This window comes from Cynocephalus volans, chromosome 9, assembly GCF_027409185.1.
Source record: "Cynocephalus volans isolate mCynVol1 chromosome 9, mCynVol1.pri, whole genome shotgun sequence".
NCBI lineage: Eukaryota > Metazoa > Chordata > Mammalia > Dermoptera > Cynocephalidae > Cynocephalus > Cynocephalus volans.
Window position 1 is genome coordinate 148,867,911 of NC_084468.1, and position 25,325 is coordinate 148,893,235.

General features: G+C 32.8%; 1 protein-coding gene across 1 annotated transcript in view; it reads left to right on the forward strand.

Annotated features, from left to right (window-relative positions):
• The window catches only part of TLL1 (tolloid like 1), a 232,362-nt gene that overhangs the window by 117,743 nt on the left and 89,294 nt on the right, over window positions 1-25,325 (forward strand). Inside the window, exons 2-7 of the mRNA XM_063108291.1 lie at window positions 3,266-3,376; window positions 6,881-6,961; window positions 8,430-8,582; window positions 9,129-9,246; window positions 16,937-17,115; window positions 21,603-21,708. Of these exons, the coding sequence (XP_062964361.1) occupies window positions 3,266-3,376; window positions 6,881-6,961; window positions 8,430-8,582; window positions 9,129-9,246; window positions 16,937-17,115; window positions 21,603-21,708 (748 nt within the window). The remainder of the gene's footprint in view (window positions 1-3,265; window positions 3,377-6,880; window positions 6,962-8,429; window positions 8,583-9,128; window positions 9,247-16,936; window positions 17,116-21,602; window positions 21,709-25,325) is intronic.

Here is a 25,325-nt window from a genome sequence, read left to right on the forward strand (position 1 = left end):
GTGATTTTTTTTTTGTCTCTGATTTTTTTTAAAAAAATTGTGTTACATTGAAGGCAAGTAACCTTTAAGAGAAAAACAAAACCTGTGGTTTTCCATGTAGTTTAAAAATTGTTCATCCTGACATTTAATTTTGGTCTCTTGGTTAGCCCCAACCGCCTTGTTGACCATAGGAATCCAAGCAGAATTTCAGATGGTAGGTATTCTAATTGTACTTGAGCATTTTCCTAGTGTTGTCCTCTATAACCAGTTTTCCATATTGCTTTTAGTTCTGATCTTACTAACCTCAAATCACCAGGTTAAATGGGCCAAATGAATGATAATTCATACTTTAAAACTATTTCTCTCTAATTTTTGTTTTTTGATGCAAAATAAGTAGAAAATACCAGATAGAAAGGAAAACAAAAAGTTCCAAAATGGACTTGAGAATTTCATATGTCTTTGCACCTAAATGTGAAATATATGTTAGATTATAATGCAAATTGTAAATATGTATTAATATAAATTGACATGGGCAAGCTTGCTGTACCAATGCATAAGTGAAATATTTTAGCATATAGAAGTAGGACACTTATTCATATATCTAAGTAGAAGATGAATTAAGGAAACATTTAAATGCATGCAATATAAAGAAAGAAATTATGCATTTTAAACTATGTGATAGGTTAAAAATTCTAAAATGTCTATTTTTTTCTGTTCATAATGTTAAGATTTAAGGATGTATATGGCCTACAGTGCATCAAGTCTGCACATAAATGAATTGGCTTAGTCATTCACTATTGCTTACTTTCAAAGAAATATTTGGTTTTCTCCTGAAGTAATTTACAGCATATTCAGAATTGCCAAGCTATTCTGAAGCTATTAGTTTAGAAAAAATAACGATAAATAAAATGAGCTTTTGTAGTCCAGAACTATTTTGTCTCCTTTAAAGTATCTTCTGGACTCGTGCCTTTTCTTCTCCCCAGAAGTAATGTTTTTGCTTCTGTAAAGTGATTTATCCTTGGACTGCTGATCCGTGTTTGATGTAATCTTTCAAGACATGAATCCTACTGCATGTGAAAATAAAAACCCAAGAAAATAAAAATCCAAAACACATTTGAATTTTCTTTTACTTGTACTACTTTTCTTATGTAAAATGAAATACTGACAAACTATATTTTGCTTGGTTGAGTGTCTCAGTTTTCAAGTCAACCAGCTGATTCAGAGAAGAATGAAAGATTATTCTTGCAGCAAAATGTTAATACTAGTAAAGCTGATGACAATGATAATCATTTGCAGTAACTGGTAGCTTGTTGAAAATGTAAGATATGAGGCTCCTCTCCAGTCCCACTAAGCCAGATCACAGTGATTCCTGTGCAACTTAAAGTCAGAGAAGCTTTAGTGTCACTCTTTGCCTCAGAATCCCAGCTCTAAGAAAGGAAGAGACAGAATCTTTGCCAGTCAGTGCCCACAGTTATTTGCATAGCAAATACAGGTGATGGATATTTTAAATAACTTGGATTTACCTTAAAATCTTTAAAAAAATGTAAAATTTACTTTTATGAAAAACAAGAAGGCATATTTTATAATTGGCAAAATATTTAACTTAGGCAGGCCATCTCTTTTTTGGGGTGTCTGGCTTTAGGTGCATTGGAACTTTAGTATTTTCTGTTGCATGTTTACGAAGCTGATTAGCATCTGGATTCAATTTCTAGCATCAAGACCAACCTCTTAGGTACTGTCATAACTCTCCTGTAGACTCTTGATGGCTTTTTTTTCTGTGATGCTAGAAGATAATAAATGTCTCTTTACTTCGATAGACTGCCATTTCATTGTCCATAGGGCAGACTATTGGCAATAGGGCAGAGAGGGGTTGAGGAGACAATTCTAATTCTAATAAAGATTTTTCTATATGTTGAACTGATAACCTACCTCTACCTAAATTCTTTTTTTTCTTCCTTTCTAGATTAAATCTAACTCTTTATTACCTCATGTCAGTTTTGTATGAGGGAGCTGAACTAAGTAATTTTCTATGGGCAACCTCTGATGAAAGCCTAAAGCATTGCATAGCTCTTAGGATTGACGTTTCAATTTCATAAGTTGGCTAATTTTATTAACTAGTGTTTTTATAGTGCTAAATTTATACACATTAAGATTTGAATCCAGCAAAATACAGTGATTTGAAAAGCATGGATTTTGTCACTTCCTAAATTTTTAATGTATTTTTCTCCTTTCCTTTTGGTTTTACAGAAGAAAATCTAAAGAAAGTTAAAACAAAAGGAAGAAAGACAATCTGTAAACCTGTGTCAAAAAACAAATATCCCAGGATTTCTAAGCATCTGTCAATGTTTTACTGTCTCATGATTTATTCTTCTCTTAAGTTTTCTGTGTTTCCTTAAGTTACTATAATTTGACATCTGGCATTACTAAAGGATTGGTTGGTCTAATTTGAAGTCAAATAAACAAGGAGGCCCTTTTATTGTTATGCTAATATATATTTCTGACTTGAAATTCACATACTGGTTATAAGTGAACTCTTCCATTATTCGACATGGTTTATAAGAGCTTTGCTTTATTAAGCCGAATAAAACACTGGGTATAAAAGATAGAGTGTTTCCAGGTAATGATTTTGAGGCTGCTGAAATTAAATTTGTTGTTAAAGATCAAAAGCCTAAATAACCTAGTTATTGCCTAAATAAATGTTGACTAAAGCATTGCTTTTGGTAATTATGTATCCATTTTATAGAGACTCAGAGGCAATGTCATCTTTAGAGAAAATGCATTATAAATGTTTGAAATGCGATGAATGAGTTGCTATAATAACACAGTATGCTTTTGTCTTGATTTCACCTTGCTTTATAAAAGCATATGGTTTAGTTGTTACTACTGCTGCTTCTACCTGCCAGTAAAGACCTATTACTGGTCACAAGCATCCAGAGAAAATCCAAGCACTCATCAGATTTTTACATATTTGCAGATTAGCTCATGATTGCCTATTTCTTTCTTTAGAACCTCCCATAGATCAGTGACCATCTCATTCGAGGAAATTACTTTTCCTCTTCCTCACAGACATCAAAGTTAAAGAAATGGGGGTCATGCTCTTTTACAGGGGTCTAATATTTATACTGTAACCATTCCAATATATTCAGTTATGATTACTTTACGGAAGAGCTGTCTCTAGCTATTGAGACCACGTACCATATTTTTAGCAATGTTTTTCTAATTAGCTCTGTTTACATTGATTTCACTGTGAAATATTTTACAATTTAATTCAACTTTTCTTTTTTAGCTGTATTTTGGGGTGATATTGCCTTAGATGATGAAGACCTAAATATCTTTCAAATAGATAGGACAATCGACCTCACACAGAACCCCTTTGGAAAACTTGGACATACCACAGGTACAGTTGATTATTTGATTAAATTTGTGTTCATTTTGGTGAAAATATATTCTTGAAATGCTATAAATACTCTTTGGATCGTTTTTAATGTCCCACTGATCAAATTTTATTTTCTATACACAATTAAGCATATTTAGAAATGTGGGTTTTATTCATACTTTCTACTTAATTTATTAATTAAATACACACATTGTAGCATTTAGTAGGTACCAGTATTGGTTCAAGTGCTATGCAGATATTAACTCTTTGAATCCTTGTGACAAACCCATGAGGGTAAATACTAATATTACTGTGATTTACAAATGAGGAGATTGAGATTTAGAAGAATATATAGCTCTCTTATTGTCACATAGTCAGGAAGTGGCTGAGTTAGAACCATAATTCAGTTCTGAGAAAGGTCACATTTCATACACACCCTTTGGTTACCTCCTGTTTGACTACTGAGTTGCAAATATAAATTATGTTTAGAATAATTATATAGAAACTTATTTAGAAAAATTTAATTATATTTCTAACTATCTCTCTATATAATCTTAATTAAAACCCCTGAAGATAACTTCAATTTTAGTTGTTTGTTTTAATTATTTCTATATGAGACTTGAAATATTTAAAAGATTATTTTAGTTGTCATTTTAAAGTCTTTTTTATTAAAATTTAAAAATTATTTTATCTTGGTAAGATTTTTATTCTGTGTTTTATTTTGGAGAAAAATTACAAGGTTAAAAGGTTAAAATTTCTGTTTGTAGTTATAGCTAAAAAATTTGTTTGGTGTCATGCTTTTTGATCTCATTACATTCTCCCCATGTACTATTTTATTTTCTTCTATTCTGTAGAAGAAATAAAATGTGTAGCTCTTTTCTGGTATCTAGCAGACAAATATATTATAGACAAAATCTTTTTGCTGTGAATCAATATTTCTTTGTCAAATTTACTTTTCTTGAAACTTTTTATTATGACAAATTTTAAACATTTAGAAAAGTTGATAGGATAGTGTGACAAACACCAACAGTATGGTGATAGTTTCACTTCTTAGATTTAACAATTGTTAACAGTTTATATGCCTAAGTGTGTACAAAACAACACTTTGAAATTAAGTGCAGAATGTGTAACTTGAATGTTAGGTAGTTTTGCATGTACTTTCTAAGAATAAGAACATTATCCTATACAATCAAAATACAATTACTCATCTAAGAAATTTATTTTGAAATAAGTATTTAAGATAAGATCTAAGAAATTTATTTAAAATAATAGCATATACTATTTAAAAATTGTATGCTTTGGCCTTTATTATATGCAGTGACAGTCTTTTCTGAAACATACACCAGTATAGGGGGGAAATCTTGTTTTGTGGCGTAATCCCAGATAGTACATTCCTGTAGACTATGTTTATTGGCCGACTCCCCAATTCCTGTACCACACTTAACAATGCCATGGAGGCAATTTATTCTGGGTAGTAGCGAAGAATCCCGATTTTATTGCAAGTTGCATCTTCAGTTTTTATTAAAAATTTTCATTAGCTTCAAGCTTTATTTATGTACTGATTTGACTGTATTTCTCATGTTCTAATTTCCAAATAAATAGTTTTTCCCATAAATATTTGTTTAACTTGTATGTTTTCTTTGTGTTTTAGAACATGTGAGAAATAACCACTTTTGTTATTTTAATGAACTACTTACACAGAATTTTATTTCAATTGCTATAAAAATACTCAAAATTGCTAAAAATATTAAAAACATTATTGCCTTTGATTGTCTTGCGATGTTTTTAAAATTATATAATTACTCTTGCAATTACCTTAATGTTAATGAAGACATTTCCTTTTTACTCATAATTAGCCCCCCTATAAATTTATTTATATGTGTTTCCAGACTTTCTAATATAAAAATAATGGCTATATAGTGGTCATTTCAAACACATAGATGCCATACTTAAAAAATGTTTTCTGTCACTGCTTGGGAATGAATACATTTAAGTATTACCTCATCTTTCTAAAATGTTCAGTGAAAAACATTTCAAAAATGTTTCTCAAGATTCACAGCAAAGATGTAACCATGTTATGCAAATAATTAAGCAGATTATTAGTCAGTGAACAAGCATTCTAACTTATTTGCCTTATAGGGACTTATTTGATTTTTTCTTTAAGAGGCTTATATGGCAATAGATTTTCCTTTCTTTTTTTTTTTTTTTAGCTTCAATCTAGATAATTAAGTTTAAGTATTAATTTCAAAGGAAAAATAGATGTTGGAAGAAAATCGAGAATAGTTTGTTGTCTTCATAGGTTTCTGACTGTCTTTCATTGTCTTAACCCAAAGAGACTACGAACCATAGACACTCTTAGTGATAGAAATTCATCTGTACTTGTTCTAGTGTTATTAGTGGTCATATTGATTGTTTGCTCAATAATACTTATTTCTCATATATAGTGTCCTCAACAGAAAGAAATGATTATGTTTTATAATGATGAATATCCTAATTATGATTTGAATTATAATTTGATTATGAATTATCCTGTTATGATTTGATCCATAACAAATTGTACAGAAGTATTGATATTCAAATCTGTACCCCGCAAAGGTGTATAATCAATTATGTTTCAATTAAAAAAATTTAAAAAATAAAAATGCAAGGAGAATAGGGAAAATAGGGGACAAAATTGGGAGCAGTATTTTATGAAAGCCCTCGAATAAGAATCAGGAGATGGATTTTTGCCAAATGCTCTGCTTTGTGGCTAGTGATAGGAATCTACCTTTTTTTAGTTTTTGTCAGTAAAATTGCAAGAAGATATATTTCCTTATTCCTATCATTTCCTCTTCCTTTTATGCTGTAAAATTATTTCCATCTATTTCTATAAATTTCACAAATCACATAGCATAACCATGTATTTTACAGCTGAACATCCATTTGGATTCCTACCTTGTGATGTTTTTCTAATTATGTGTTATTTGTTTTTATAAATTAGAGAAACTCATTTTCAAAGTTTAGTTGAATATATTGTAAAGTATGATATGCTTTTAAAATGATTTCAAAATTAATCAAAGTTTGAAGCAAAACTTGCAGTACACATTTGCTCTTCTGATTTTTTTTTTTCCATTTGCTGATTTGGTATCTGAAAATGTTCAGCTTGCATTGGGAAAATAGCTGGAATTCAATCAACAGGGCAGAACAACTTAATGTCATTCTATATAACACTATGTGATGTCAAGGTCACAGTGAAGAAAAATGTTTCAAATTACCAATAGATGACTCAATTGTCATGATGTCCAAATAAAGTCATTTAGATTGCTCTCTGAATCTGCCCTACCCCTTATTTTTAGTTACCAGCATTTGTTGCTATAGAATTTTTACACTCTTCAAAAATTCATGGATATTCATAACTCTAACACCCTAAGAGCACATAAAAAAGTTGTCCAAAGAGAAGTCAGTGTAGCCTATTACTATTATTTATTTGCAAGAACTTTAAAGTACACTGAGTTTAACTTTTTTTTTATTTTTTTATTCTTTAAGGGGGACTTGGAGACCATGGTATGTCAAAGAAACGAGGAGCCCTCTACCAACTTATAGACAGGATAAGAAGAATTGGCTCTGGTATATCAATGTTTAAAGTTGCAGACGCTTGACTTGATGTACAGTAAATATTATACTCATAGCAGTTCAGTTTATTAAGATCAGTGTACCATTATGATGTGAAGTGTGTAAAGGATATATGAGAAAGAGTCCTTTATTCATTTTTATTTTGTTAGCTCTATTTGATTTTTTTTAGAATTTAAAATGTTCTTTTAATTTATTTTAAGCTTCTCCTTATTAAAAATGTATTAGGTGTTTATTTTATTATTGATACTTTTTAATTGGGTATCAGACCAAGGTATTTTTATAAAGCATGGAGCTGCATCAATTTTAATCAAATGAAAAAATATTATGACTATTTGTTTTAAAATAAAATCCACTTAAACCGACAAACTGATTAATTAAGCAAAAAATTAGTTAAAATGTTTTTGACCATTTAAAAAAAATATATGTATACATATAAACATTCTGAAAAACTGCCTTCTGGTTTTATAATTAATTAATATTTATAGTACTGAATTTATTAACTAATATTTATAGATTGGAGTTGTTTTTTAAAGTCCTCTCTTTATAGCTCATCTTCTAAAATTTCTTAGATTGATGGATTATTAATTACATACTTGAAGTACATACTTTCAAGCAAAGGTGCTTTGCTCCTGTATATTGAAAAGATAGACATGTTAGGAACATAGGCTTAGGGAGCGTACATTCAATAAAGTACATGCTAGTGGTAGGATATTTGTGTGAATAGTGATAGATGAACAAGAAAGACTAATCATGCAAATTTAGGAAAAGCAAAAACAGTAACAAAAATACTATGAAAGACCACCAGGAAATGTAAAAGGCTATGGATTTGTAAGCTGCTCCGGAATAGATTACATCTTATTTTAGCCTGTTTGTGTTGAGTACTGATCTCTAAATCATGCTGCATACCTGGATATGAATCCAGAGGTAATTGGACTGGAGATAGCCCATTGTCCCAGGTGGCTGAGACCGTATCTTTCTTAATGTTATTTTGTTTACTCTCTATGTAATGTAATATTCATAATTTTAGGCTATAATACAGAATATCAAACCTGATTTAAAAGAGTAGGGATTTAGCAGGCGTAAGAAGAGTCTTGAATATCATGAGATCTTATTAAGCAATATTTACTTAATCATCTGTTGGTGAATTGGTAGTAAGTTAGAAAACAATTTTTCTATGGTCTGTAGGCCTACCTGACTTCAATTTGTTATAGGCCGTTGCATGGAAATTCATCAAAATTCACTCAAAGGGTAATATGAAATAGTATTTTTACATGAAAACTGAAATATTTTGATGCTTCTTTCAGGTATGTAATATAACTGAAGTTTTTCTTTAATGCATTTTGACTTCAGGCATATTTATACAAATATGTAAATAAGACATTTTAACTTTTGTCCTTTAAGAGGTAAGTGATTCTCTGACCGAGGACTTCTGTTTCACAGAATGTTTTAAATGTCACTGCAGGCTTGGAGCAAAACAACACAGTTAAGGGAAAAGTACCTCTAAAATTCTCAGGGCAAAATGAGAAAAATCGAGTTCCCAGAGCTGCCACATCAAGAACTGACAGAATATGGCCTGGAGGCGTTATTCCTTATGTTATAGGAGGCAACTTCACTGGTAAGATTTTTGCAGAGTGTTTATTTTGATAAAGAAAGAAAAACTATCAGACAGATTAAGTGAGTAGTTTTATATAATATTAATATAGAAAGCATAGTATAAAACCAAGAAAACTTGGTTTTTATACTAAACTTGGAAAAGTGCTCCACTAACCTATGTTACTAGTTTAGAAAGTCACTGCAATTGAAAGAATATCTTTAGTCTCTCGTATTCTGAGTCTAAAGTATCATTCTGGTTTCTAAACTCAGTTTCGTATGTGCCCAGTGAATCTGGAAGCTGATCTCTCTTTGACAGGAAGAATGTATGTCCCATTTATAGGGCCTTACACACACATATTTGTAGAGACAGTGAGCTTTAAACTTTGGATTATAAAGTGAGTGTCCATTCTTAACAATGACTCACTTGTGGTGCTATAAACTGGTATTCTTTGGTTGATAATAGTGGGACATTCTGAACCTTCCAGCTAGACTCAGGATGGATGATCTAGCATGAAACACTCCTCTTTGGGGCAGACACCATTTTATTAATGTCACACAATTTTTCCAGGTAGTCAGCGAGCCATGTTCAAGCAGGCCATGAGGCACTGGGAAAAGCACACGTGTGTGACTTTCATTGAAAGAGGTGATGAAGAGAGTTACATTGTATTCACCTATAGGCCTTGTGGGTAAGTGGAACCAGGAAATGACTTAAGTAAGTTTAGAAGGAAAAAAAAAATTTAGATACATAAATAGGATTTATTTCTTAATGTTTTCTCAATATCTTGGCCATGAGAATATCTGAATTTTGCATAAGAAAATATTATATATTGGACAAATACATTCTTAGATCCCAGACCTTGCATCTACCTTGATTATATTCCTCTACCACCTCTGCTACTTTTTCTTATAACAGTGGCAGTGCTGACATCCCACTCACCTGCGTTAGAAACTTCAGTATTATTGTCTAGTGATTCTGTTGTTCTCCCTCTAAAAGGAAAGTAAGTTGCTGTTGCTGTTCGCTATGTCTTTTGGTTTTCCCCTCTATTCCTAGTCATTGTCCTAGTTCATTCACATTTTTGTAATCTCACACCTGGTCTACTCCATTTACCTCACCAATTCACTGCCATTTGAATTATCTTTACAAACACTGGGCAGAGCGACATCTCACACTTTCTGGGATTCTTAGGAGATTTCTCCTGCAGTGGTGTTCCCTAGATTTGCTTCCTACAGGATGATGACAAATGTTTTCTCCAAAAAATAAAAATAAATAAATTTTGTAAGTTGTGAAAATGCTATGTTAAATTTCAATAGGTATTTCTACAGTAGTGTGCAAATGAACATTATTAATGCTTAACTAATTGAAATGAATGTGTTTTCTAAACTTATTTAAAAATGGAACACCCACCTTATCCTTTTAAAAGTGAACAGCATCCATCAAATTTCCAGAATACTTTGGGAAATGCTGGCCTGAGAATAATATTTAAATTTCTTGATATAACACTTAAGGAATGCCATGAGCTTACCACAATTTCATTTTCAGCTGCTTCTGCCTCCACATCTCTCCACAAATTCCATCATCCAGCAAGATACAATAATAGCAGTTCTTCAAGCAATGTTATATACTTCAAACGACTTTTTATTATGCAAGTTTTCAGACATCTCTGTCCTATGTTTCTAGTCAACTGGAATTTATATCTAAAGATTCGCTTAAATTCAGCTTGATTTTTTCTTTTTTTCACTGAGAACATCTGGTGTTAGCTGTGCTGCTACTGGTGTCATGCCAGGAAGCACGAATGCTTGGACCTGCAACTTTGATGATGGCTTAAGTGACTGGTCAGTGGATTCAAGTGGTGGTAGCCAGATCCTTCCATTGTAGACATCCTGTCATTGCAAAATATGATTTTTTAATGGTGTTCTTTTCTTTCATTACTTCTACATTTATTAACCAAAAGTCTTCTATAAAGATTTACTCTAATCTGCCACAGCTATGTATTTGAATACCCTGTAGTGTAGTTAATACAGAGAAGTCAAAATAAATGCTTAATTCTTCTGGAGAAAATATTTCTTGTCCTAATGACATGTACTTTTTGGAGAAAAATATATAATTTCATTAGGACTTGGAGAGGGGCATAAGGTCATATTTGTCACCATATTTTCTTAGAACTTAAAGTGATGTATTTTAGTTTTGCTGCTGAGTGACATCGACAAAAATTATGTCATTATCTTTCTAGATATTTTTGGAGAGTGCCATAAAATTTTAGTTATGACTTACTAAGCAATGTTTTCTTCTAAATTATTCTAATTTTGTCCTGATAAGTTTTGGTTACATTTGAAATGCCACCTAGTTCTTTATATTTATTTTATATTTAAAAGGTCGAAATCTAGACTATTCTTTTTTCCTTCTGATTATCTAACAGGAATAGATATAGCTCAGTTTACATATTTATAAATACATAATGTATTCAGAGCAATACATCTTTCCTCCTCCTTCCCACCCTTCAATTTTGTAAAGGAAACACATTTAAAGCACTGATCACTGTTTGTTATAAATGCATATGTACACTCACTCTCTTCTGTTTACTCTCAAAGTTTCCCATTTTGCTTGTTTTTTCCTGCCAAACTACTTTGCCTCATTCACTACCGTGTCTTCATGTTTTTTGCTCATGATATTTTTGCTGCTTGGAATGCCTTTACCTTCCTTTTTTTTGTAGTGGAAATCTCTCACATCTTTCATTCTCACACATTTCTGAGCTGCCTACAGTGGGAATTTGCTTTACCCATGGCTGTAACAGTTATGTCACCACAGCTTGTTCAAATGTCTCCATCAGTGACAAGGGTAGGTAACTTATCTTTGTGCCCCTCATGACACTCAGCACATAGCTTTCATGTAGGTGATCAAGAAAGTATTGACAATTTATTTTTTATTTTATTTTTTTATTTTTTATTTTATTTTTATTTTTATTTTATTTTTTTTAAGTTTTATTTTGTCGATATACATTGTGGCTGATTATTGCTCCCCATCACCAAAACCTCCCTCCCTTCTCCCTCCCCCCTCCCCCCCAACAATGTCCTTTCTGTTTGCTTGTCTATCAACTTCAAGTAGTTGTGGTTGTTATATCTTCTTCCCCCCGCCCAGTTTTTGTGTGTGTGTATGTGTGTGTGTGTGTGTGTGAATTTATATATTAATTTTTAGCTCCCACCAATAAGTGAGAACATGTGGTATTTCTCTTTCTGTGCCTGACTTGTTTCACTTAATATAATTCTCTCAAGGTCCATCCATGTTGTTGCAAATGGCAGTATTTCATTCGTTTTTATAGCTGAGTAGTATTCCATTGTGTAGATGTACCACATTTTCCGTATCCACTCATCTGATGATGGGCATTTGGGCTGGTTCCAACTCTTGGCTATTGTAAAGAGTGCTGCGATGAACATTGGGGAACAGGTATACCTTCGACTTGATGATTTCCATTCCTCTGGGTATATTCCCAACAGTGGGATAGCTGGGTCGTATGGTAGATCTATCTGCAATTGTAAAGTATTGGCAATTTAAACATCATCTAAGCACATTGTGTGTAATCTTCACACCCAATAAAAGAATGTAAGAGTTTATCTTTTACATTTAAAAAAACGTAAGAATTTAAAGGGATATTTAGAAACATGTACTTCAATTATTTTAGAGATGTGAAAACAGAAGTTGTAACTTGCCCAGAGATTCTTAAATCTGTGGCTGCACTCCTAATTATTAATTTATTTATATATAAATATATGTATATGTATTTGTGACTTTTATAGTAGTAATGTTTTTGGCAATTTGGGCAATTTGTTTTGTTTTTTATTTTGCAGTTTGAAGCTTGCTCTGAATTATTTTTTTGGTGATAGGAGGGATGATATTTTGTATAAGAATTGATCGTTGGCCTGCTGATCATTCTAATCAAATTTCATTTGGAATTACCATTACAGACCAAAATTTAATAAAACAGTTATTTCATTTTTTTTTTTTTGCTATGAAAATGCTGCACTTAAATCTCATAAAAATTGATTTAAATTGTTAAAGAGTTTGGCAGTTGGTGTTGCACATAATTCTTAGGACCAACTGGAATAAGATATATATCACTTAACATTGCTATTGGACTTCATTAACCAGTCGCATATCTCATAAAAGATGTGACATTAATGTATAGCATTTAATAATATGTAATGTTAACTCTTCATTAAATATGGAGAGTTTAAAGGTGGTGCCCTTGATATTGATAGCAGCATTGACCAGTTCTATTTTGAATTTTAATCTTTTAGGTAAACACATCTTACCACTTAATATCACTTTTATCATTTTGATATAGCTTACCCACTAAGTTAGGAAATGCCATATTTATAAGAGGAACTATTACATGTGGAACAACCAATGTCATTTAGGATGTTATATTGCCCACTTATTCTGCTACACTCAACTTTTATTCAATTAATATTTATTGGTGCTTTTTCCATGTCAGCCCTTTGTTAGGTGGGAAAACAATAAAATATAATAAACAAAAGGTAGAAGTCAGCACATTTAGCTTCAGCACATTTCCTGTTCTTAACTTGTATATTGTAACTACATTTATGTTTATGTATATCTGTCTGTATGTTAGTATACATATGTACATGCATGTTTCTAGGTATATAGCATATAGTATCGTTTATCCAGCATGAGCTGGAATATGCTTTAATTCCCCTCCTCCCACATTTTGGTAAAAGGTTTGAACTGAGCTATAAATATTTTTCAATGAATAGCTATTGTCAACAGTAGCATTTATTTATTACAAGAAGATTGATTATTATTAGCAAAATGTGAGATCATTTTACAACAACGTTTGCTCGATTTTATACTTTGTAAGTGGGAGATTTATGTAGCTGAATTTATTACCTTAGTCTGTTATATAATCTTCTATAACTAAATACTCTCTATTTATACCACCTTTCTTATTCTGTTAGTTTCATGAACAATTTTATTTTCTTTAATCTACTGTCTTTAATGATTTCTAAAAGCCATTCAACCAAACAAAAATCTTAGAGTTAATATACTTAACTATTTTCTAAATTTTGTATTTTAAGTGGTACTTGACTTTGGTCTGTATGGTTATTCAGATTAAAATAGCAGTCACTTATTCACCCTATACTTATTGTATTCTATACTAAGTTTTGGAAATATAAAACTGAACATAGGTGTTTTTTCTCCACAAGACTGTTACACTTAGGCAGAGGCGGTGTGCTAGTAAAGGTTCTTGTTTGCAAGCCACAGAGACTAGCTAGAAGAAATAATTTGTTGGAAGTTATTAAGTTAGGTTTATAGAAACACGCAACGGGAAAAACTGGACAGCCAGGCTGAGGCATGAATCTCAGGAGAAGTATGTTTAAACCCCCATGGTTCATGTCATCACCACTGCTTTGGAAGTGTCTCCCTACAACTGGAGTCTTATCTGTCTTCTGCACTTTTGAGATCTGCTCTTTCAGCACGTTAGTGGAGCTCGACTGGATGGCAGGCTCTATTCCGGAGGCTGGAGATATGGCAGGGAACGAAGTGTTTAAGTCCTGTGCCCACACACAACAGCTTACATTCTATGGTGGGGACGAAGAAAAGGAAAAACAAACTAAGTGAAATATAAACTTTATAATTTACCATAAATTCTAGGAGAAAAAGGAAAGCAAATAAGTGGGGTGAAGGTGGCGCTTGTGTAGACACATGAAGGAGAAGGAAAGTGCCATCTGGTTATCTGGGAGAACAGAGTTCCTGGCAGAGGGGATGGACAGGAAGAAGATTCCGAGGCATGTTCAAGGCACAGCAAGGAGACAAATGTGGCTGGAGTGGAGTGAGGGACAGGAACAGTCATAAGAGATGAACTTTGTGTGGCAAGAAATTTGTATGTGAAGATTGCATAGGGCCTTGCAGTTTTTTGTCAGGATTTTGGAGAGCCTGTTTCAGTCAGCTTAGTGACTTTATGCTGTGATAAAAAATGAGCCCTCAATCCCAGTGGCTTAGAGCAACAAACATTTATTCCTTATGCGATGTTCATCGCTGGTTAGCTGTGACTCTGCTCTGCAGAGTCGTCACCCTAGTGTCCCGCCTCAAGGAGAAGCCCCTTTCTGGAACGTAACTGTTCTTGGGGCAGATGGGATAGAAGTGAGACGACCACCCATGGGTTGGTTCTTAAACATTCTCCCCAGAAATGACACAAGCAGTGTGTGCTTCTGTGACATTGTCCAGAGCAAGTCATGTGGACAAAGCCAGCAGTGGTGAGGTAGGGAAGTATAGTCACCTGCTAGTGAGGGGTGATGGATATCTGTGAACATTGACACAATTTACCGCACAGCCATTGGAGAATATGGAATTGAGATGTGTCATAATCTGACTTTACTTGTATTATCTCAGAGCTGAGAAAAGACCGTAGTAGGGAGGCAAGAACAGAGCCAAGGAGCCCATCAGTGGATTATTCCAACGACCCATCTGAGGGATGACGGCTTGGAGCAGGGTGAGCAGCGGAGATGATGCAGGAGATTGATTCTGGCTACAGATCTCATGACAGGAGTTACCCTTGTGACATAAAGGCAGGATTCAGAAATACTAGAGCTGTTTGGCCCAAGAAACTGAAGTTTGGAGTAGCCTTTAACTGGGATGTGAAAATCAGTAGGTGGAGCAGGTTTTTTAGAAGAGAAAATTGGGGACACAATTGAGATATCTATTATTCATTCAAGTGAAGGAGAAAGATGTGTGAATATTCAAGTCCACTGTTCAACAGGTAGTGCCTTCTCTGTGCTAGGCACGGCTTTAGGTACCCATAATAAATCAGTGAACAAAATAGATAAAGATCCCTCTCCTCATGTATCTTGTATTTCAGTGGTGATACTTAAATTTTAATGGCCTCTTTTAAGGAATTTGTTATAGGAAACTAAGTAAATAAATATGAAAATAAGAATTGAGTCATTTAAAAGAAAAAGCATACGGTGATTAAACTAAATAACTGGAAGTATTTAAGATACAGCAGATGAAAAGGTAGAAACAATTCCAGCTCTGTGGATGTCCTGATGGACTAGGTGATAGGAAAATTCTAAAGGTGTTTTGGTCTAACAACCTGAAACAAAAGTAGGAAATAGCAGATTTTGGATTACCTAATTACCGTCTATGACTTAAGGAGAAGTGAGGCTTTCCTGTAGGTTGTGGAAGTTTTTCTTGAGCAGGCAGGTAGGCCTTACAATGGCCAAATTTTAAAAGTGGCACATAATTAGAAACAAAAATTCAAGAGCCATACTTAAGAAAATGGCATCTAAGTGATATGAGAAACTAAGAGAATATTTAGACATGTTCAAGTCATGTTTTTATAAATTGTACATGTTACCCTGTCATTCTATGCCTAAAATTTGTCTAAGCATGTATTTGGTAACTTTTCAATCTAAGTGTCTAAAATTTTTCTGTCCTCAAAGGCTTTTAGTTAGGGATCAAAGTACTACATTTTCTTTTTCCTTCACAGGATCATTGTAAAATAATAGGTCTATTAATAAGGCAGTGTGAAATCTATTTTTCCTGTCTACTATGAAACTGCATTTTATTTATTGGAAATTGCAATTGGTGCAGTTATGCTTAGAAGGGTGTTTTGGATGAAACAGATTGACCACATTGTTTTACTGTCTCCCAGATTTTGATTGGCAAAGGACTTTCTTCTCCTCATATAGCCAGCAAAAATGACTCAATGTGGGTAATTTAGTTGCTCTATAATCATCACATATTTCAGTTTCATTACTATTACTTTATTAAAAAAAATTCTCCATCAGTAGGAAAGTAATTCCTATTTTGATTAACCATCTTTCATAAATAAATTCAATTTTGTTTTTCTCAAAGAGGAAAACTAAATTTTATTTTATATTTAATACTAAAATAATATTGGATTATTGCCATATAATCACACTGACAGAGTAGTTACCTAAGTAATTAACATGAATTGAGAGGCTAAAAATTATATTAGATGTAACTGTGAGTTTATGTGTTGTTTAATTATATGTATAATAGCACATTAATCATCATCATAATTATTTTATTTTCTGATATATCTTCTGAATACTTCTAAAAATGATTTGACATTTCTAATATGTATGTGTGTATGTGTGTGTGTGTGTGTGTATATATATAATTACAAAAGCACTTGAATTGATTATTTGAAAACTTCTGTTGTACGTAAATTTAAAAGGATACCAGCAATTAACCATATTTATTAATGAAAGGCTGCTCTGTCTCTCAGTGTGTTGGGATTTATATTTCACCAGAATTCTTTACAAAAGCTTCATCATACCGTAATTCATCCAGCATCACTCTTTTCACTACCATCTCGACTTTCTGCTTTATTCCAGATGCTGCTCCTATGTAGGTCGGCGGGGAAATGGGCCTCAGGCAATCTCTATTGGCAAGAACTGTGATAAATTTGGAATTGTTGTTCATGAATTGGGCCATGTGATAGGCTTCTGGCATGAACACACACGACCAGATCGAGATAACCATGTAACCATCATAAGAGAAAACATCCAGCCAGGTGAGAGGCTTTCGGATGTGTTGAGTTTAAGGCTGACTGAATATCTCTGAATTGTATTTATGCAAGTTATCATTTAATTTCTCAAAAATGTAAACTTATTTTTTTGATATGGTAGAGTCAACAGTTTGCTTAATTAAAATTACCCATGGTGATTTTATATCTTAATACTTTCTTAGAGACTGAATGATCTCATGTGGTTTTTAGGCTTTCTGTCTTTCTTTCTTTCTTTCTTAAGCTTTAGCTGTTTTATTTCTAAACTTCTGTGCCTCCCAAGAATTGGTGTGAGCTGTTGAACCATATATTAATGATTTTAATCATTAATATTAAATACATTTAATCATTAAATATTAAATACATTTAATATTTAATTCTATAATTTGTGTTATAGGGATTTAAAAAGGGTCCAGGTTTGGCCATGAAACATGCTGCTACATTAGGAATCTGTATTATACCAGGTACAACTTCTGGAGAAAATTCCAGTGAGATGAGTCATTTCCAGCATAGTGTAAATAGTTTCTTTGAGATTTTCTTCTTAAGCTTGACTACCCTAAAGAGAAATTCTTAAGAATGTTTTTAGTAGTTGAGACGTAATTTTTGATTAAAATCTAATTTTCTTGTAGAGTTGATATGTGATAATAGCCTCATTGTAAAGCTTTTTTAATTTTCACATTTGTAAAGATAGCACATTTCAGTTGCCAAAATAAAAAAAAATCTTGTTATTTGTAATTTTCTTGCAAGGTACTATATATTTTAAGCATAAGCAATGCGAACGTGTGTTCTTATTTTTATGCATGGCCCGTTTTAAGATATATTTAATTCCTTAGAATTTTCTGTAATTAGCAGTATTGATCTCTTTATTTGTTATTATATATTTGGTGCCAATTATTTATGGAGACACTATATGGTGTTGGAGATACTGTCATGAAAACTACAAAGCTTAATGCGGCATAGGTGCATCTATACAAATGATTGCAAGTGAGTGAAAAAAGTGACAATAGTCAAATGTTGAGAGTACTGCAGAGTCCAAGCAAGGTGGGACAAAATGTGCTTTGCGAGTCAAGGGAGATGTCACAAAGGAACTGAAATTTGAAGTAAAGTAAAAATGTTCTAGACGGACAGAAGAGTGAGACATTTCTAGCCTGAAAGAACATCACGATTATAGCTACAAGTACAAAAAACTGAATCATTTTTATCTGCCATTGTGGCTGCGTGGTAAGTTACAAGTGGGAAATTAGCTGGTAATTACCTGGGGGAGGTTAGATCATAATCTTCTATATGAGTCTGGGAAATTTAGAATTTAGATTTTATCCTCTAGCTACTGGGGAATAATTGCAAGATTAAAAACAGATTTTAAAAAACGAAACAAAACAAAACTGAACTCTTGTCAGTGGTAGAGATCATTAACTGGGGGTCGGGGAGTCAGAGGGGAGAGGATGAACTTGAAGTCAAGGAAACCCATCAGAAGCCTGCAGAAGTAGTTTGTGGAAGGTGATTAGATTCTCATTTAGGGTGGTACAGGTCAGGAGGGAGAAGATGGAATAGTCTTTCAAAAATATTTGAAGAGGAACCTCATCATGTGAGGAGGAATCTTCAAAAGTTTTATTTTTAAGCAATAAAATGTATGGTGGTATCATCAAATGAAACGAGATATTGATAGAGCAGCATGTTTTTGAGAAAGAGAACAATAAATAATGATTTTATTTAGCATATCCTTGAATCTGAGAAGCCCCTGGATGATCCAAGTGGAGATGCTTAGTAGACAAAGGAAAGGTGAATCTGGACTGTAGGATGTGTCCAGAGATAAAAACTTAGAAATGGATTTGATTATCTAGGGAAAAGCTGAAGGGAGAAGGAAAAACGTTGAGGAGAGAAAATGGGGAACCACAAAAGTTAAACCACATCTAGCATCGTATCCCCCTAGAGACTAAGAAGGTATTATCAAAGGGCTAAAGAGAAAAATCAGTGGAACGTGATGTCCTAGAAGCCAAGGGAAGAAGTCACTTCAAGAACAATGAAGTAATTTGTAGAGCTGGATATCAAAAAGAAGTAAAGACAATGTATACTCCCGAAAATAGAAGACTCTAATGCCTGAGCAAACTATCAAAGTTGATCTTATACATTCTATCATTAGGCGAGAAATAAAGAGGAAATAATGTTTCTGAAAATGATTTCACCTACTAAGCAAATGAGAATTTTGCTGTTAACCAGTTATTTAGTTTCTTCCATTTGCCAAACATTTTATTAAGTGGACAAAAACAAACAAACAACAACAACAACAACAAAATAAAACCAAAATAAAATAAAACAAAAAAACAAAAAACAACTTATAAAGGATGTGGCTTTCAAAAGTGGTTCTTACTTTTAAAAAGAGGATTCTGGTTTAGCATGAATATGTAACTAAAGCAAGGAAGAAATATATAAGTAGTATAAATAAATGTATGAACCCTAACATCGTGCTAGCCTAATCATAGCTTTTAATACTTTTGACTAAACACTCAGGCCAGTAGAAAAAATAATTTAATGCATGAGATTTCCTGAGTTTTTGTAACCACTATAGCAGAACAATTCCAGTATGAAAGCATTCCTGTTGGAGATTAATCTTTAACACATTTATGACTTTCCCTCACTCAGAAACTTAAGATCAAGTGTTATTCATGGGCAGTGTCTAATAAGTGCAAAATTTAGCTTGGCGTTTATATGCAAAATAGGTGACTATGACAGGAACTAAGTTGGTATAAGGACTGGATTGCTTTAATCCATGTTAGAATATGCCTTCCAGGAGAAGAAAGGATTGCCTTTTTTAAAAATTATTTTTTATTGTGAAGCATGATTTCCCCAGGTGTTCTGTATCTCTGATTCTCTTTCTTTCTTTCGTAAGTTTAATTTTCTTTTATTTGGACTATGTCCTTTTTTTTTAACTATCAAAAAACGTTGTGTCATGCACATGTTAAGTGCTCAGTTATATGCACTGAAATGTATTGTTGAAGTTGCCTATTGTGTCACTTTCCGAGATTTTAAAGGAACATTTTGCTTCAGAGAATCCATTCCCATATTGGGCTTTAAATTGAAATCTTATGGATTAATAACCATAAAATCCACTCCATGGCTTTTTGAAAATCTCACCTGCAAGTTGGATATGTTAATAAATACTTAAAATTCCTTATGAAGACAAGCGTTTAAACAGTTGCTTCTATCAGGGGTTGAAGAGAATGTAGGGTATTTCCTGAGAATGGTTGTAACATAGCAGAGATTTGTGGGGCACGTATTTCACTACATGGGTTGATTAGTGAATTTAAAGTTATTTAAATGAAAAAGTGAATTAATTAGATGTGAATGTGGATTCATTCAGAGATGGACTAAAACACTTAGGTTGGAACTTGGTTCCGTAACTCCAAGTCAGTTTCCTCATCCTTCATGCTCTAGTGCGTGTACTGGGCTTCCGTATAACGTGCAGGACAGACGTTATATTCTGCGGCCTCACTCATTTTCTTTGTTGTCTTCTGGAATACTCTTTACCAGTGATTTTTTGATATTTAATAGAAATATGACAGTTGGAGTAAAAACCTAGTTAAACAAAGGGTGCAATAGTTCCAATTTGAGCTCTAAATGTGAATTTAGAATTCCAATAGCTCACTTTTATATTTTGATGTTTCAAAGCTTTGTAAGCTACATACATGACTTGCACCATCTATGGCTGTTTAAATTGTGGAAATTGAGAATTTCCAGAAACAACTTTACAGTACAGATAAAAACAGGCAGTTGAAAAATATATTTAAAATGAAGCCCAGAAGTTAAAGTAACAGATGTGGAAAGTAAAAATAAAAAGTTAAATATATATATATATATATAAATTTGAAACATGAGGGTACTTTAAAAAGTACATGGAAAAATAGATTTAACAGAGAATACAAAGTTTTTATGAACTTTTTAGAGACTCTTCATATTTTTGATCCAAAAAGCTCTCAAAGTAGACTTCATTTTCATCAAAGAGAACCTTGTTTCATTTTTAAATGAAGGTTGAGTATTTGTTGTTGATGTTTCTTCTTGAGCGAAAGTCACATAGCTGAGGCAGCAAAGTTGTGTTGTCTGTTGGAAGATAACTTTCGTGGTTCCTGGCAAATGTAGGGATAATAGAACAGTGGGAAACTCGTTATATAAAAAGATAACTTTCTATAATCATTTGCACAGTATCAAAAAAAAGCAGTGAGATTTAAAGAAACAACTATTATGAGGTGACATAAATATATGAGGATATACTTAAAAAATAAACCCAAAGTACCCTTTTGGTAGTCCTCCTTTTTGCAGAAATGATCTCATGGTTGCAATTCAGTATTGCTCTTTCACTGTGGTATGCCTGGGTGTTAGCATGTAAATACAGCTAGCAAGATCAGTCAGTAAAGAGCAGTTGCAAGTTCAGGAAGGCCTCTTCTGTGCTCTTTTCTGTCAGTGAAAAGGCTTCTGAGATTTTGTTTATCCCTGATTCTTAGGTCAAGAGTACAATTTTCTAAAGATGGAGCCTGGAGAAGTAAACTCCCTCGGAGAAAGATATGACTTTGACAGTATCATGCACTATGCCAGGAACACCTTCTCAAGGTTGGAGTCTCAGGTTATACCTTTTGACTTTTAATTCCTTTCTTCCATGTGCCTCCTCACAAAGCTATGCTTGACCTTAGAACTGGAATTACTTTCGAATATTGCTGCCTCATGGCAGAAGTAAAGTGCAAACATAGTGATCAACATTTATAGCCAACAGCAGGCATTTAAAAGAAATGTTTTAATATTCTTAAATTTTCTATCAAATATATACATTTAAAGTGATAATTGAGTATAAATTATTGAAGCTATCTTATATTTCTAAATTATAAAAAAAGTTCAGTTGAAACAATTACCAAACCAATCAGCATGTTAAATTGTCAAAGCATTATTTAATGAAAATTAGGCATTCATAAGTTAAATAGGTTCCATGTTTGCTGAGTTGGAATTTCATACACTCTATATAATATGTTTTATATTGTATATTTTCTGTTACTCAAGTACCACTTATGCACAGAAATTGATATTACTAAATAAATTCCCAAGGAACAAGTTAGGAAGATATTTTACTTCATAAAATTTTAAATTATAGTTCACCATTCATTAATCTTAAAATTATTTCATTAATGACTGAATGCTACTTTCAAGAGTGCAATATATTTGTGTTTTGATCTTCTTCATTCTTAAGATGATGTCATCAAACAAATAGTCCCCAGCTAAGGACTTTAGAACTGTTAATACCATTGAACTCATCTTTTCCCATTTATGACCATTTCACACTCATAGGACTATTTCAGCTCATTCTTTTTGCTCACTTATGTTCGCTTAACAGCTTGTTACCATCTATTTCTAAACGTAAGGTCAGGAAGAAGAGAAAACATTCCAATTTATCCCCTGCTTTTTAAAAAAAAGTTTAGACGGATGTATAAATGAGCTTTCAATACTCAGACACTCTTTTAAATTATACTTTTTAAAAAATTTATTTTCTCTTTTATGGTATAATATTTGTTTAAATATAATAACTATCCAAATACCTATTGTTTTCAGAATATGAATTTAAGTTTGGCAGAAATACAGCCAGAAATCTGGCCTGAAATTAATCGTAAAGAGTTATAAAATGTTATTTTTATGTCGATATTTGGAAATGAATTTTTCATAGATGCATGTAACAAATGAGGATTTGAGTCCCAGGTCAGCCAAGACACGTCTCTATGCTGCTTTATTATGTTATTTAGAACTAACCTGCCATTTGATTCTTTGGAACAGAGAAGGTATTGGAGAATGGAGAGAAATAATTTATTATTTCTATCCTGCATAGATAAGTCTTTACTAAACTTTGAAATATTTATTTCTCCTTATCCTGAACTCCTTTTACATGCGGAATTGCTTCTTTCTCTATAAACCACTCTGCTTCTGGGGTCTGTGGTCCATCTTCCCCCACCTGCCTTTATTATTGCGTGCCAACCAGCCTTGACCTGTTATTTTTATTGTTTCAAACTATCCTATTCATTTTTCATAAATAAACTTATATCCCTACAGTGCAAGTGACTATATTTATCTGTTAGAAAAATAGTAGTCTGATTGTTGCAGTTCACATTATTTTTTTCTTTGAGTCATTAAAGAAGATGTTTATTAACTTATATTTAAATGACTGATTTCAGGAAATGAAAAATTTGATACAGTTCTCAGCCCTTCCCCCCAATTTTTTTAATTGGGTAGCAAACACCATGCAAAATTTACCATCTTAACCATTTTTAAGTGTACATTTCAGTAGTGGTAGGTATATTTGCATTTTTGTCAAAGATACCTTCTGAACATTTTCATGTTGCAAAACGTAAACTATGCCCATTAAATATCAACTTCTTTTTCCCTGTACCCCCAGTTCCTGGCAACCACCATTCTACTTTATGTTTCTATAAATTTGACTACCTTAGATACCTTATATAATTGGAATCATACAGTATTTTGTGAATGGCTTATATCACTTAGCATTATTTCCTCAAGCTTCATTCATGCACAGCATGTGACAAGATTTCCTTCATTTTTAATAATATTCTCTTGTATGTACATACCACATTTTGTTTTTCCTTTCATTCCTCCATGAACTTTTGGTCTACTTTTACCTCGTGGCTATTGTGAATAGTACTGCTATGAACACAGGTGTGCAAATATCTCTGAGAGACCCTGCTTTCTGTTCTTTTGGATCTGAAGAAGTGGGATTTATAGACCAGACATAGCTCTAGTTCTAAGTTTTTTTAAAAACCTCCATACTCTTTTTCAAAGGGTTGCATCATTTTAGGATCCCACAAAGAGTGCACAAGGGTTTTAGTTTCTCCTATCCTCACCAACACTTACTTTCTGTAATTTTGATAGTAGCCATCCTACTGGGTGTGAGGTGACATCTCCTTATGGTTTTAATTTACATTTCTCTGAGGATTAGTGAGAATCTTTCAGTGATTAATTAAGCACCTTCTCATATGCTTGGTGGCCATTTGTATATCCTTTGGAGAAATGTTTATTGAAGTCCTTTGCCCATTTCTTGTTAGGTTATTTGAATTCTTGTTGTTGAGCTGGGGCTATTCCTTATATATTCTGGTGATAAACCACTTGTCTGATATATGATTTGCAAATATTATCTCCTGTCCATAGGTTGCCTTTTCACTCTCTTGATTCTTTGATGTACAATTTTTTTTTTTAAATTTGATCTAGTCCTATTTGTCTATTTTTAGTTTTGTTCCCTGGGCTTTCGGTGTCATGTCCAAGAAATCATGTGGTCATCCAGTGCTATGAAAATGTTCTCCTATGGTTGCTTTTAGAAATTTTATAGTTTGGGGTATTATGTTTAGATCTTTAGACAATTTTGAATTAATACTTTTTAAATGGTGTAAGATGTCTTTCTTTTGCCTGTGGATATTCTAATTTTTACAGCATCATTTGTTGAAGACTGTCCTTTACCCAATGAGTGGTCTTCACATTCTTGTCAAAAATAATTTGGTCATATACATGAGGGCTGTTTCTCAGCTCTCTATTTTATTTCAATAGTCTATAGGTCTGTCTTTATGTCAGCACCACATTGTTTTGATTGTTGTAGCTTTGTAATATGTTTTGAAATTAGTTCTCCAAAGTTGAATTGTGAGTTCTCCAACTTTGTTCTTTTTTTTCAAAATTGTTTTGGCTATTTGGTATCCCTTGAGATTATACACGATTTTTAGGTTGACTTTTTCTATTTCTGAAAAACAATGCCATTGGAATTTTGATAGAAATTGCACTGAATCTGTAGACCCCTTTAGGTAGTATTAACATCTTAACAATATTAAGTCTTCAGATCCATGAACACAGGCTCCTTCCATTCATTTGTCTCTTCTTCAATTTTTTTCAGAAATCTTTTTTAGTTTTCCCTGTAGAAGTCTTTTACCTCCTAGGTTACATTTATTCCTAAGTATTCCATTCTTTTTGATCCTATTGTAGGTGGCATCAATTTTATTTTTGGATTGTTTGTTGTTAATACTTAGAAACACAACTAATTTTTGTGTTGATTTCATATCCTGCAATTTTACTGGATTCATTTATTAATTCTAACAATTGTTTTGTGGCATCTTTAGCATATTCTATGTGTAAGATCATGTCAATTGTGAGCAGTGATAACTTTACTTCTTTTCCAATTTTGATGCCCTTTT